The 15,737-nt window shown below is 42.4% G+C and overlaps 1 protein-coding gene across 3 annotated transcripts in view; it reads left to right on the forward strand.

Annotated features, from left to right (window-relative positions):
- gnaz (guanine nucleotide binding protein (G protein), alpha z polypeptide) overlaps window positions 1-15,737 on the forward strand; it is a 31,320-nt gene that overhangs the window by 12,089 nt on the left and 3,494 nt on the right. For all 3 annotated transcript variants that reach the window (XM_037979511.1, XM_017410706.2, XM_037979512.1), the window contains one exon: window positions 6,359-7,683. In XM_037979511.1, the coding sequence (XP_037835439.1) occupies window positions 6,961-7,683 (723 nt within the window). In that variant the 5' untranslated portion in view covers window positions 6,359-6,960. The remainder of the gene's footprint in view (window positions 1-6,358; window positions 7,684-15,737) is intronic.

The following is a 15,737-nucleotide window of genomic DNA, read 5'->3' on the forward strand; positions in this document are numbered from 1 at the left end:
CCGATCCCTTCCGAAAGGCAAACCCTTTGACCCGATCACTGACACGCATATGCGCACGCCTGCAGGCCTCGTTCGTAAACCATCACAAGTCGAATAACATGCACCTTTCACCTTTCTCCTGAGACCACTTTTGCTTTTTTTTATCCATAAAGATTGCATGATTTCCAATCTTCCACCTCAAAAGATACTCACACCTGTTGAAATAAGCCAGTTTCATCATGGCTCAGCAATGATCGTTCCTTTCTTTAACTTGCAGTATATAAAATAATTCAATTTAATTAGAAGCCTCGCATTCCTAGCAGGAATTAATATCAATTGCTGCCTTTCATGCCGGAGTTTTAGACTAACATGTGTTTTTAGAAATAACCATTTTAGTTAAACCTTTCAAAGTAAATTATGTGCAACTTAATGCAACATTGCAATACCTCTTGTGATCTGGTAGTGTTTGGAGCATGTGTTGTAGCAGATTTTAGCTCAGTATCTGTAAAACTCACTGAAGTACGGCCATATCTGTGTTGGTTAAGGCTGATTAGCTTAGACGACCATCATGAATTGGGTTGACTCCAAAAGTGAATCAGTTGTAGATGAACAGCCAGAGATTACTTTCTGAGTTTCATGACATATTTCACGAACGGATGCCGTTTTAAGCAAAGATTTCCTGCATCCTGTTGCGCTCGAAGTACGAGTTGACGACAATGCTTGGCTACTACCATATCAGTAAAACTTGCTGAGTTGTAGCCAGTCAGTTGGCTGTGGCGGCCATCTTGAAACGAGTCGACTCCAAAAGGTAAAAAATTTTAAACACAGATCTTGCGTGGTCAGTTAGTGCTCAAGGTACACGTTGAGGATCGGTGCGAGCTACAACCTCACCAAATCCTCAATCGGTATCTGCAAAACTGACGGAGTTGCGGCCGTTTTTGTGCTTGCTGAGATTGCGTTGCCATGGCGGCCATCTTGCATTAAATTGACTTCGAGCAGTGAAGCAGTTGCAGATGTGCATCCAGTGACTACTTTGTGAAAGTTTCAATTAAATTTGTGCAGTGCTTCATGGAGTTTTTGGCTGATAGCACAGGCAAACCAACACACACACATACACACGCGAAAAACCATCATTGCTCCACCTTTCGCCAAAGCAAAGATATATAAACAACAGTGAACAACCGAACAGGAAATCCAAAACCATGCACCTTACAGAACCCAAACAAGCCTAACGATTCCTCTGATAAATGTTTAACTTTTATCGGTTTACGCATCAGTTGATTCATTCATTGCATCATTAAATTCTGTCCAAACCAGCGTGGAGTCTATAGACACGGCATAAAGAAGGTTGCCTGGAATTAACCTGTAATGGATTAAATTATTCATCCAATCTGATGTGATTGTCCCCAATAACAATACACTGTCTGACCGACGGCGGCGTGAAAGTGGAGGAGGTTACACGACAGAAACACTCTGAGGCTGAGCTCTAATAGAGGGGCGTGATTGTGATGATTTGAGCTGTGTGTGAGCACCTGAGCGAGGGGGGGGGCTGGAGGGGAGCCGATGGATGGCGTGCTGCAGGAGCTGCGAAAAGGAAACGCACGAGAGCGACCGGGCTCCGTTCTCAAGCTGGCAATCGAATTTCCCCTGTTCTCGTAACGCATCAAGACGCTGGGATACTTTGCGTGGCTCCCTCGATACAAGATGGCCTGCAGCGAGCAGTCGTCTTAGACGCTAAAAGGAAAGCAGAAAGGGTTCAATAAAGAGGAGTTCTTGCTTCCAGTCTCCTTTGTACTGAAAGCAGTAAACAAGAAGAGAAACTGAAATAGTTGTGCACAGTTTTGGTTAGTTGTTCCAGTAATAATGAAGACCTTTCCTCTGAAATGAATCTGTCTTTAAACTTTTTACGCTGACTCTGTAATACCAATTGGTTGACAGCACAGAGAAGAAAGATCTAAATTTAAAAACTCAAAGTAGACATATTCTGAAAGAATGTCACATTCTCTGTGACGGATACGGACGCATTTCAATGTCTGAAGTGAACCTAACACAGTAAGAAAAAAAGAAATTCTTTGAAGGAATGCATATCGCCTGGTGCCTTGCGGATCAAAGTTTCAAAAAAAAAAAAAAGTAAATCTGTTGGTGCTCAGAGTATGTGTTGAGGACGACTCTCAGCTTCTGCCACACCAAATCTCAGCTCAATATTTGTAAAATCCACTGATTAAAAGACATTTATGTGTTTGCGAAAGGTCAAATAACTGTGGCAGCCATCTTTACTCAGGCTGACTCCGAAAGGTAGTTTCATAAGAATCCATTCATTGGTTTCTGAGACAAACACACACACACAGGTGTGGTCAATTACATGATCGCCTGTCTTGTATTCTGTCTTTTTATTTTGAAGCAGCTTTACCAAGACCGGCTGCTGCTTTTGGATGGAAACTGCCACAGAAAGATTACAAACTACTTTTTCAACCATCTCCTCAAAAGGAATCTGCCTCAGCAGCGTTATGTAATTCTTCAGATATAAACGGGTGTGAAATTGCAACTATTTGTGCCTCGAATCCTCAGCTGTTGTTCTGTTAGTTTGGTTAAGTATTGTGCTGCTGTCGAATCAAGAGCTGATCACTTTATGATCCAACTCTTTTCATAACCGCTACGTTATTAGTAAAATTAAATTAATTTGTATTCGTTCACGTCAAGCCGTCAGCAGTAGTTCTAATAAGACGATCAGTTATAAGTGGCTCCTGTCAATAAAAACCTGTTTGTGTGACTTGAATACCAGCTGCATACCATCCGAGAACACCGACTTCCACTGCTGAATTTGCATACACCACTAAACAACAGCTCACCACTGATGATTTGTAGTTTTTAATGAGATACATACCACTTTAGCTCTGTAAATCCTGCGATTCATCCGTGTGTTTGAAGGGTGGACACCAATGTCTTCATCCTCTCAGGATTATGCTGCTCCTCGTGTGTAACCCCAACATTAAAACAGTGTTTTCTTGGATTTCCATAACTCCTGGCATCTCTAGTTTATTGCAAATTGAGATTGTTTGATTTTAAGGTGTTTTTATCCTGCTGTGTCATGATGGGATTCCTCTAAAACATGCAGCATTTATCTCAGATTTGAGGTGATAACTGATTTTTTTGTCTTTAAAAAAATGCAGAAATTCATCATTTTAGCTTTAATATGTTTCTGAGGCTCAGAATCAGTGATGTGCATGAACCGGTTTGGCTGGCGATGCCATTTTCAGAGTACAGCCAGGTGCCTGAAGCTACGGAACGCCGTTCTCTTCTCCGTTTGTGTTGTGACGCTTTGTTTTTTTGCCTTTGTTCCGCTTCGTTTGTCCTCTCACTATTTTGTTTTGAATGAAAGCGCGGACCTCACTCCCCACATTCTGAGAAATGACCAAATAAATAAAAACAAATGCAGTGCGTGGCTTCGGCAGCCAAAAACTAGGCCACAGAATGTTATTATATTGTTTTCAGCAGCACATTGGGTGTTTCCGTGTGTTTTTACAGCATTTATCAAAGGATCCGCTGCTCCAATTTTTTTATTTTTTGTTTTCTCCCCATACACAATAAAAGACAGAGCTCGGGAGTTGGGTTATTCAAGTAAATTCATGCAAATATTTCCAGAAATCTCTTTTAGTTATCTTTGGATCACGATGCAGAAAGGATAGGAAGGATTAGAAGGATAATAAAACAGATGTTCGGGCGGGGAGATGGGGTTTTATTAAAAACTGGAAAGCTACCTGCCAGATTTTTGTTTTTATGGTCAGAGTAAATAAGCATTTCATCGAACGTGGCTCAGCTGCTGGCTCACAAGGAAACTCTATTTATTATTTCAAAACTTTGTGTTTCTGTTTCTAACCTTTCGTTTGACTGTGGCGGTGCATGTAATGAAACTGTGTGCGCGGTGGTGTTAAATGGGTGGGCGTAGCGAGTTAATATCTACCCCGGTACAGAGTCTATAGTAACACAGGACTGCAGTTTAAGAGAGCAGGAGTGTGTGAGACTCTTAATGGAAGAAAGCTGGAGAGGCTCACAGAATATGGATGAATGGAAAGTGTGCAGGTCAGTAGGCGAGTGAATGCATATTCATGACCACCTCTGTCACCTTTCCGTTACATAAATTAAAGGCATCACGCTTGGTAATTTTGTCTCTGATCATTCATTTGTTTAAAGTTTCCCACATTTATCTTTTTTTCTTTTTTATTGAATCCTTAAATTAGCTTAGCATAAAAACTAAAAACAACCTTATGTCACTTCTTGGTTTATGAAGGTCAGTTTCAGTGTCTCAGGTCTGACGTGAGTCATTTGGGGAACTGAAAACTCAACTCAGTGGAATTTATGATAAACCTCTTCAATAAAAATCAAGATAAATATAGGGTATTTTTTTACATTTTAGAATATTTTCTTAACAAATGTAAATAGTACACTATGTGTGATGTGTTACTTGTTGCATAGTGACAGAACATAACTGAGAATTTTAGAAAGTTTCCACCTACAACAATGTGACTACCACAGTCTGTGTTTGTGTTTCATCTGCTGTTAAGCAGATGTATTATTTATTTTATGAGTGTTTATTTAGCCATAGTTTGTTTTGTTTTTTTCTCACATACCATAAATACTGCTGCAGATATCTTACGCCGTCCTTGTTTACAGCCTTCTGAATAAAATCTAACTTTCTAGACACTGTTGCAAGAAAAAGGTTTTATTGCAAATACTTTCTAAAAATTGATTCTGTCACTCTTCAAAGTACAATTGCTGTACATTTAGAAGTACAGGATTTCAGGCACCTCCAATGGCGTCTTGACAGCATGTCTGTAAAGCTACATAGGCGGGTTTCAGCTGAAGATACCTTGAACCTTTATGCTCTGCTCTGCTGAGAGTGTTTCACCTGCAGCTGGTCGGACAGCAACTTAAAAGCAGTGAAAGCAGGAAGTGCACCGTGGCCACTGTGAGCACGTTACACCTCGTGAATAGTTTCCCGTTGTGCAGCAGAAAACGAGAAGAGCTCTCCCGGCCGTTCTTCTTTCTCATGGCTGAAAGTGTGAGATTTAACGTTTGTTTACACATTTTAAACTGAGATGGGAGTAATTTTGCTTTCACCGTTTTCTTCCCCCCATTCTGGAGCTTAATCTGCTGCTGCAAGCAAGTGGTGTGCTGAGTGGACAACTGAGTTTTTGAATGCTTTGTTTGCAACAAAACCAGGTATTCTTATCAACTAGTAAAAAAAAAAAAAGTGTCATCCATCCACCCTGGAGGTTCAGTGTGGTCTCAAAATCATAATCGCTCCATCAAAGTTGTTTCCTGAAGCAAAAATTCACCCCAAAACTCTGCTTTGCATTTGGTTTCTGTGGTTAAAAAAAGCCCCTGGTTTGTGAAAAAAGGTTCTTGCAGATGAAACGTCCTTTAGGTACAGATTTACTTTTTATGTTTCGGAAGTTATGCAACCATATATGTAGTGACGAGATTAGTTTCTGAAGCGATCTCACAGATTCGACCACACAATCAGATTCAGACGCCCCCCATCAAGAGGACATCCATATCTAGTGACTGATATCTAGCTTGCATTTTGCTCGTCGCACGAGCTGTCATGGTGCTGCACTTTTTTTTCGTAGCACCAAAGAAAGTGCACAAAATGTAAATAAAAATAAAAACTTTGTAGGCGCTGAGAAAGGAAAAGGCTGATTTTCAATATGTTTTGCTCAACCGCAGCAGGCCTTGAACAATAACAACACGACGTGATAAAACAAAAGAAATACATACAGAACACATGGTTGCGTGGAAATTCTGACGAGGTTGTGTCTAAGTCGACGTTCTGTCGGATCGAGACAATTATCTCTAGAGCACGGTGGCTCACTTTTGAAGTTATGGCTTAATGAGGCTGCGGAGACCGTTAATGCATGTGTGACCTATTTCTGAATGACGGAATGCGATGAAAGATTGATCGAGCCATTAACATTATGCCTCTCACGTGTGAAAGGGGGCTTAACTGACACACCCCGCGCTCCCGCTTTAATCTGTGCAGGTGCAAAAAAACCCAACAATTTGCTGCATCCGTCAAGCACGTCCTTGTCCTTGATATGAACAGGTTGCTAAATTAAAGAGGGATTAATAGGTTGTTTAAACACCCGCCTTTTTCAAGACATATTGAAGGTGTTTCTGTCTCTCTTTTTGGTGTATTTATTGAATAGAGCAGAAAAGTAGGCAACACAGTCATTAGAATGGTTTCTAACTTTTCTTCTGACCACCAGATTGATTGTTTTTTAAAGCGTTGAACTGTTTCTCCGACGTGTAGCTTAACGGTGGGGCAGGAAATGCTAAAGCTTCTTCTAAATGCTTTTTTCTGTGTCTTATGTGTTGGCAGGCCTTCTGTTGCCGGGGAGATAACTCGCAAGGAAGGGAGCAGGAAGGATTTTATCCAGAGGATCAAGAACAACAGGCCAAATATCGAGCTAAGGTGGACGGTTGCAGAAGCCAAACAAGGGCACCGCGCTACAAGAGCCATGTGGGAGGACAGTAAATGGGATTTGTTATTTGCATGTGTCAAGTCCAAATACTTTCTCTGCTGACATACAGTGAACTTCTCCCAGCCTTCTGTCAGAGCTTTTCCTCAGGGGGAGTCCCTGCTATGAACCCCAGCTCCGTTGGCTTCAGCAGGCAGTCCGAGCTCAGTGCCAGGCACTGTGTGGGCATCCCACAGGTCTGGGTTCTGCCCACACAGAACTCACAGACTGCCCCAGAAAAAAAAGAATGAAATACTCCTGAGTCACTCCTCCGTGTGGTGACTTTACTGTCTAAGTGTTAAATCGATCCGTTGCTAAGTTGCTACGTTTCGCCCGCCTCGTCCATCCCCTCCAAACTCCCGCTCCTCCACCACCGCCTTTTGATTCACCACTTCATTTATAGTTTGCTTCCCCATCCAGCAGCAGCACGAGTTCCTTTGTGTTTACCACGTGGTGGAGGACCATGGGATGCCGTCAGAGCTCGGAGGAGAAGGAAGCGGCGCGGCGGTCGAGGCGAATCGACCGCCACCTGCGCTCGGAGAGTCAGCGGCAGCGGCGCGAGATCAAGTTACTGTTGCTGGGCACCAGCAACTCGGGCAAGAGCACCATCGTCAAACAGATGAAAATCATCCACAGCGGTGGCTTCAACCTGGAGGCCTGCAAGGAGTACAAGCCTCTTATCCTGTACAACGCCATCGACTCGCTCACCCGCATCATCCGGGCCCTCACCACCCTTAAGATTGACTTTCACAATCCGGACCGCGCCTACGACGCCGTGCAGCTCTTCGCCCTCACGGGGCCAGCCGAGAGCAAAGGGGAGATCACCCCAGAGCTGCTGGGGGTAATGAAACGCCTGTGGGCGGACGGAGGGGTCCAGGAGTGCTTTCTGCGGTCCAACGAGTACCACTTGGAGGACAACACTGCCTACTACCTGAACGACCTGGACCGCATCTCTGCGGTCGAGTACATCCCCACCGTAGAGGACATCCTGCGCTCCCGCGACATGACCACAGGCATCGTGGAGAACAAGTTCACCTTCAAGGAGCTCACCTTCAAGATGGTGGACGTGGGTGGGCAGCGCTCAGAGAGGAAGAAGTGGATTCACTGTTTCGAGGGCGTGACTGCAATCATTTTCTGCGTCGAGCTCAGTGGCTATGACCTCAAACTCTACGAGGACAACCAGACGGTAAGGCAACTCCGCTTAAAAGAACATTTTAACCCACGCTAATAAACTAAACTAAATCTAATTTCTTTTTTTAAAAATTACCTTTTTATTTTGTTTGATCCGCTTACTTATTTTAAATTCATGGCTGAATCACAAGTGCTCAAAAACTGATTTGCTATTATTTGTATTGTGAGCACAATTTCAATAGAAGTTCCCCAAAAAATTATTGAAACAAAGGATTTAAAACTTCTGAGAAGCAAGTAGCGCAACCGTTTGTTCTGCTGTGTCATTTCCTCTCTGTAGATCCCCCGTCTGCATGACAAACAAGGCACATGTGGTCACACAGACACTCAGGAACACACAAACTATTTAGCATTTTCTAGCAAATAGCTTGCATAATATGTTTGACGTTAGTTTGTTATGTTTGCTGTGGGATAAAAATGTGCAGGGATCAGAACTTTCTTTTCATTTAGCTGAGGTGTGTGACATAAAGTTGGCACAAAGAGGCGTAAATTCACTGCTATGTTCAGAAAAGTGTTTAAAATGAGAGAAAAACTGAAAATGAGCTGCTTTCATTACCTCAGGATGTGCTCTTTGTTCTAAAAGCTGTCGTGGGTTGAGGTTTTTTTTTCCTACCTTGAATGCAGCTGTGTCCAATCCTGGTCCTGGAGGGCCTCTATCCTGCTGGTTTTAGATGTTTCTCTGCTCTTCAGCAGGTCTTCAGGTTCTGCAGCAGCCTGTTAATCACTCAGTCATTCACATCAGGTGTCAAAGCAGGGAGACAACGAAAACATGCAGGACAGTGGCCCCTTCAGAACCAGGACTGGAAAACGGTTTCATTCATGGCTCGCCAGATACAACAAGCATGTATTGTGAGCATCATCGATCCATAGTAATGGACTATTTGGAGCCTATTAGAGCCTGATGGTTTCAGCTACAATCCCCACATCTTAGACACACACAAAAAAAAATGCATTGCATCCTTAACACTACATGTTCAGTGCAAGAAACTACGGTTATGTGTGCTACAGCAGCACCATGAGACCCTTTTGCATTTTTTTTTAATCATGTGACTAAAAGGAGGAGCCTTGTGCTTCGGTATCTGTAAGCACGACTTAAAAGCTCATTTCCCAGCCTTAAAAAATAATCTGAACATGTCGAACAAAAATAAATGATTTTAGCTGTGCACGATGGACTGGGATGAGTGATCCTATTTTTATCTCGGTGAAACATGGGTTGTTTGAGCTGCATGTTTTTTATTTTATCACTGCGACCTTATAAAGAAGAGATTTTGGAGGAGAATACCCAACACACACGTCATCGTGTCCAAGTAAAATGTACTTATAAGAACCAGCCCATTCATTTAATTCAGTCTTTAATAATAGACCATTTTAAATTTATACCTCGAGTATCCAAAGTCTCTTTCCGAGGGGATTATTTCCAGACTGATTGTACAAGTGTATTAAATAAATTAAAAAAAATGATGGAGTGCTTTTACTTTAGCTTATTATCTTAACAATGAAAACTATTTTGGAACCAGATGTGGAATTTGAAGGATTTCCTATCTATAGCATTTCCTTATCTGAGTGTTTTGGAGTCGTCCAGCAGTTATTGCTTGTTTAACTGCCTCCATGATAAAGAAAAATACCCTTTTTTTTTTTTTTTTTTGGCAAGCTGCAACTAAGAAGGGTCGTTTTTTTCCTTTCCTCAGTGGTATGATCACTATTCCTTCCCGAGGAACTTCCAGCATCCAGGTTAATCTTGACGTCTTGCAGTAACTCTAGAAATAGCCTTTGTCCTCGCCGAGACAGAGCTGACCTGATAATTCACGGGCTACCCGGATAGAAAGCAGGGGTGTAGACGGGAGCGCCAGGCTGGAACACGAAATCAATTAGTTGCACGGGTTAAAAATAAAAGTCTGAGCAGGAAAATGCATTATGGTGTTAATTGAGTTCACAGAATAAAGTGCGAGGTTGTACCTGTGAGAATTAGCAGACTGTGCAGGCGCCGGAAGTTAACTGGTGCAAAAGAAAACAACTTTTTATTCAAAGACAGGTAAAGATGAGACAAACGGCAAGGACTTCAAAGTACCCCAAGGAGCCTTTCGGAGAGCCAAGAAACAAAAAAATCGTTTTTGCAGTGTATGGTCTGATGGCTAATCATGTTGGTAGTTGCTCTGTGGAATGAGTCATTTCTCTTTGTGGTTCAGCTACATTAAGCGCTACTTTTACCGTTTTACGTAGTTTTAAAGAAATAAACATCTTTTAAACATAGCAGAGGAGTTTCTCATTTGGGGGTTTGAGGATAATGCTTTGCACTGCACTGTGTTTAACCCTAAATACAGCTTTGCATAAAGTCTTAAAGTAAAAAAATCAAACCATGTTTTTGTGTTTCCATTAACTGTTAACGTTCCATTCAGCTGTTTTCGATCTGTGCTCTGAAGATTAATACTCATCTAACTTTTTAATATGTCTTACTTAACAGCTATATCGCTCATGAATCTTAAGTTTCATGAGCCGTTAAGGTTTTTAATCAGTGAAAAGTGGAGCATATCTCACCCAAAGTCCGTCACCTCATCCACATGCTGTGAGGTAAAAGTGTTAATTGCTGAGGGCTGTCAGATTTACTGCTGGCAAGAAAATGCAGTGGTGGTTGCTTTATTTCTTCAAGAAGGTTATATTTCACAACAACACGATGGACACTTAGCTCGTTGGCGACACTAGCCGATTGGAGCGCAGAACGTCCAAACAAAGCAAAGCCCAGAAATGATGTGAATCCTCTGAGGTGCTGCACAGGAAAAGAGCAAAAATATATAAACATGCCGTCAAGTTTGCAGACTTTTTCATGCTACTCAGAAAAAACAATTTGTACCATTAATGTCACTCAGCTAAGGGACGCCGTCATGGTCAGTTACTCGTCCCTGTATCTGTGAATTGTCCTTTAAAAAAACCAAAGAAATTAGGGTTATTCATTAACAACTATTATCGAATTTAAGGGAAATACTTCATTTAGAAAGTGTTAAAGGAAAAATAGCATAAAAACAAAACATTTGGCATATTTTTCACCAGTAATCTATAGAGCTGCGCTTCTAAAAACAACCTTACAGTCATAATGAATGGATGAGAATAAATGAAAGAGTGAAGAGCATTTAAAACCTTCTAAATGGCGTCTATAACATGGCAGCTGATTGACAGCACTGCACAGAGGTGTTGCAGTTCGTAGGTTTGAGTTTTTCGCCTCACCGTGTGCAGTTTGGACGTTCTGTCCGGGTTTCTGCCCAAAAACACAGACTGACTTACAGTTCTGAGCTGGTTTTAGGAGTGTGTGTGTGTGTGTGTGGCCATGTATTTGATACATTGTGGGGACAATTTTCCTAACATATACTACCTTTTGAGGACCAACAGCTCTTTGTGGGGACCAAAGCCTGGTTCCCCACGAGGAGAAATTATGTTTTTGGGTTAGGGGTTAGGTTTAGGACTAAGGTGTGAATTGAGTTTAGGTTTGGTTTAGGGTTAGGTATGTACTGGTAATGGTTAGGGTTAGGGAAAGGGTTAGGCTGTAGTTAGGGTGTAGAAATGAATGGAAGTCAATGGAAAGTCCCTGCAAAGATAGAGAGACATAACATGTGTGTGTGCATGGTCTTGTGCTGAACTGTAAACCAGTTCTCAGTCTCACCTTGCAACCATAAATATACCAAACTGATTACAGACAATGATGATGAGCATGACTTCTTTTTTTTTTTTTTAATAAAGCATTTTATTCCTAAAAGACAATCAGGTGTTTAAAAGTCACTAAGGCAACAAGTAACTGTGGTTGTTTTCTTACCAAAATGACAAAAGCGTTTTAGTAACGGGCCGTTGCCCAACCTGGTTGTTTAGTATCTGTAGCTTCGGGACATTTTGTTTGTAATGTCAGAGCGTGTAACACAAATTTAAACCGCACACAGTCTGATATAATGCATCCAATTTTCATTATTCTAATCTAATTTAATGGGCTTTATTTTGTTATGCAGCTATTTCCTGTTTTGCTACAAATGCTGCCTTTCTATCTAATTTATAAATCAGTAAAAAAATAAATAAATAAATAAAATAAAAATGCCGGACTTTAAACTTCTAACTACAGGATGGTTTAGGTGCAACAGAATGCAGTGTATCAGTTAATTCTGCGGTGAAAACGTATGATAATAATCATCCACAGCACAGAAACAGACGTTTGAGCTGACTATTCTCAGAAGCCATGCACACTTCTGAGAAAATGACATATTTTCCACCTGCTTATGTCGGCTTTTATTTAAAAAAAAAAACAGAAAAGAAAATTAAAAAAAAGAAACTGAAATGGAGACAACAGATTTCTAGATAAGGAACAAAAAAACAAGCCCACATCCTCTTTTTAACCCTTTGTAAGTTCATTGAAATTAGATCGTAACAGCAGCTTCAGTGGAAACCTTTAAAACTTCACGCTAAAAAGGAATTTTATAGAATATATTATTGAAGTGAGCTCTCAGTAAACTGGAGTTAAAAGCTGTGAGCACGTCAGTGAGGACGTGAGCTAATTTGCTACAAAGCTGTGCGCTTGTCTCTAACTAAAGGGACTTTTACAATAGTTGTGTGTTCTTGATGCAGCTAAAGAGATTTTGCATTAATTTAACTTGGGAAAACATTTGTCAGTTCAAACTCTTAAGTATGACAACCTCCGATTATTCGGCTCTAAAAGAATCTTTGCACTTTTGCAGCAGGAAGGAATAACAGACTTTCAAAGTAAACTAGTTTCATACTGAGAAACGATGGGGTTTTATCTGTTATGCATGATCTCATATGATATTGTGCAGAGGATGATGCTCAGCTACTACCACACCAAACTTTAGCTCAATATCTGTGTTGGCTGAGGTCAAATATCTGTGAATTAAATACAGAAATTAATCAGTTAACGTCAAAGTTTATGTGTAGTGCTCTAAGTGTGTGTTGGGGATGATGCTCAGCTACTGCCACAGCAAACTTTAGCTGCATATCTGTAAAACTGGTTGAGTTCTAGCCCTTTTTCTGTTGGCTAAGTTAGCTTAGCTGAGGCAGCCATCTTGAATAGGGTTGACTCCAAAAGTTAATGAGTTGTAGATGTAGCTTCATTAAAATCTGTCTGGTGGTTCGGGAGGTATTTTGCTAACAGACAAAACGAGCACACACTTATCCCCTGGGACAGGCAGGCGATAACCGGTCCTAGTGCCATCTTAGAGGAGGGTGCAAGTTCACATGAACGCCTGTTTTCTGATCTCATCATTCGAAGGTTTGAACATCGACACACAAGCAGGAAACAAATTCAACGCTTCGGCTGAAACGCGCCGAGTCTCAAAGACAGAAACTATAATACACTATAATAATTACAGCGCATTTACCCATCAAGTCATTCCCTGATGCATTTTCCCTGTCCCATCCCTGTTTTCATAATGAATCGGGCACCATGGTTACTGTTGCTAAGCAACAGGCCAGTCAAATGCTCCTAATCCTGCGCTGTTGACAGTGAGCTGTGACTATAGGGAGGGGAGGATGAGAAAAGGAAAAAAAAAACACACCAGTTGGGGGAAGGCTGTATGTGGATACATGTATGTACGTGTGTGTGTGTGTGTGTGTGTGTGTGTGTGTGTGTGTGTGTGTGTGTGTGTGTGTTTTATGGGTGTGTTTTCACAAATGTGTGGTGCAGGTTTGTGCACGACAACTGCTGCAGCGAGTCCGGCGTGAAAATGAAAAGCAAAGACGTGAGGTCTGCGTTTGTTTGAGCTTCTGCTCGGCAAACATCGCCGCTGATTGCCTCGTCAGCGCCGTCTTTACTGCTCCCCGCTCCGGCTGTTTCATCCCTCAAACACGAGCGAATTACCCGGCGCCACGTAAAGAGGGGGCAGAAATTAATCAGCCGGGTTTTATACAAGCACGGGTCAAAGAGTGACTTCTCGAGACGCTACATGGGTGCTATAAATGAGGACGTGGAGCCAGGGTGTTGGTTTGGAATTGCAGTTTTAACATCAAAACTTCCCAAAATGCTTTGTTTTTAATTTCCTAAAATGTTCTCGTTCCTTTCTTGCAAAATAATATTTTGGCACGTCAGGTCTGTCGTCGCTGCTGATCTTTTGTTTTACGCCTGCCTTTTAGTGGATAGAGTGGTCGTAATTCTGCTCTCGTGCCACACGAGATAAGGCACGACCAACAGTAAATCTTAATGGAACCATAAACAAAAGTGAAATAAAATTAAATTTTACGAGCTTACATTAAAAAAAAAACCCTGATATGGCAGAAGGATGCCATTATGCCCGGCTGTTCGTTATCACCTGCCGCCTGAAGGCCAACATGGAGGACGACGTCTCTGTCTATCTGTTAGCAAAATATCTCGCCGACCAGGGCAGTGGGTTTTAATGAAACTCTCAGGGCATCCAGGACTGAGTCGACCCCCCATTCAAGACGGCTGCCACAGCTGACTGAACTTTAAAAAAAAAAGAAGAAACACACAAAAATGGCTCCAACCCAATCGGTTTTACGGAGACGGTGCTGAAACCTGTAGCTGAAAACCTTTAACGACACACACACACACAGATGAGGTCTTTTTGCGGGGTTCGACTAAAATGGCGGGTGATATGCATTCCTTCAGGGACAGCTAGGCCCCTTTGCTCGTGTTCCCACTGCGGGGAACGATAGGACTTTAACGGAGAATGGAAATAAGAGAAGCGATGCCGCAGGTGTGGCGGTGCACTTAAATGATTTGTATGTATGGAAACAAAGCAGCAACACCTTGATGAACTTCCTCATTAATGCTCAGGCTTAATTAAGATCTGAGCCTCTCTTGAGTGCTGTGTGTGTGTGTGTGTGAGGATATCAGTGTATCAGTGCTTGAAGCAAAGGAGGAGGATCAGCATGTTTTCCTCCTCCTCTGCCCCCTGATTAAGAAATCTGAACTGTGCACGTTTTTAAAGAGACCAGCTGAAGAGACAGAATCCTCCCCGGGCTCAGCTGGCCGTCTCCACGCGGTCCCCTCGGCGCAGATGTTGTGACACCCCCAGAACGAGGAAGGGTTTGAGGTCGAGCAGGCCCGACGGGACTCTGCGTCGTACGCAGTGTTTTGGAAGGGGGCGCTCCCAGCTTCCAATCCGAAAAAAGGAGGGCCCGGGTTCCGTCCTGATCGGGGAACACTGTGAGAGAGTCAGACTTGATAAACAAAAGGGCTGATGACGACTTTTATGCAAAAAATAAATAAATAAATAAATGCTGCGTAAGTTGTGGCACAGTGTCTGTAAAACTGACTGAGTTAGAGCCATTTGTGTGTTTTCTAAGTTCAGTTGACTGTGGCGGCCATCTTGAATTGGACTGACTCCACACATGCATCCAATAAAAGCTTCCTGAAGGTTTCATTCAAATCCGCCCCGTGGTTCATGAGATATTTTGCTAACAGAGCTGATGCCAGTAGTTTGTAGACAGATCCCACTGAGTTAGCGCTCAGCGTATGCGCTGGGGGCGACTCTCAGCTACTACCACGCCAGATTTGAACCCCATTTCCATAAAGCTGACCCAGGCGCAGCCATTTTTGTGGCAGCCATTTTGAGATATTTGGCTAACAGGATAGAAACCAGATTGAGACACTGCTTCTCAGCTTTTTAAATGTTCAGAATTGATCAGAAAGCGATATTATTTTGGTTTTCTCACGCTCAGTTTTTTGTTTTTTTATTGTTATTATCCAAAAAAGAACCCCGCTGTGAGATAATCAATGTTTACCCTGAGTCTCCACAATCTGCTCACCCTTCACTATTTCCTACTTTATCTCTCTTTTTTTTCTTTCCAGCGGGGGAGATCTTGTGATTTGCTCCGAGCGTCGTGTTGAACCCTTTTTTCAAACAGCAGCCCTTCATCTGACAGTCCTTCCCCCCCCCCCTCCAGTCACAAGCTGCTGCTGGCCAGTCGCCACACGCCAGCAGCTGCCACGAACAGATCAACTTCTTTTCTTTGTTTTCATATTTCTTATACACCCCCCCCTCCCCCCCCCAACACCCCCCCCTCACCACCAACCACCCACGCCCACCCCCAGCACACACCCGCTCA

The sequence above is a fragment of the Kryptolebias marmoratus genome, linkage group LG14, assembly GCF_001649575.2.
Source record: "Kryptolebias marmoratus isolate JLee-2015 linkage group LG14, ASM164957v2, whole genome shotgun sequence".
Classification (NCBI taxonomy): Eukaryota; Metazoa; Chordata; class Actinopteri; order Cyprinodontiformes; family Rivulidae; genus Kryptolebias; species Kryptolebias marmoratus.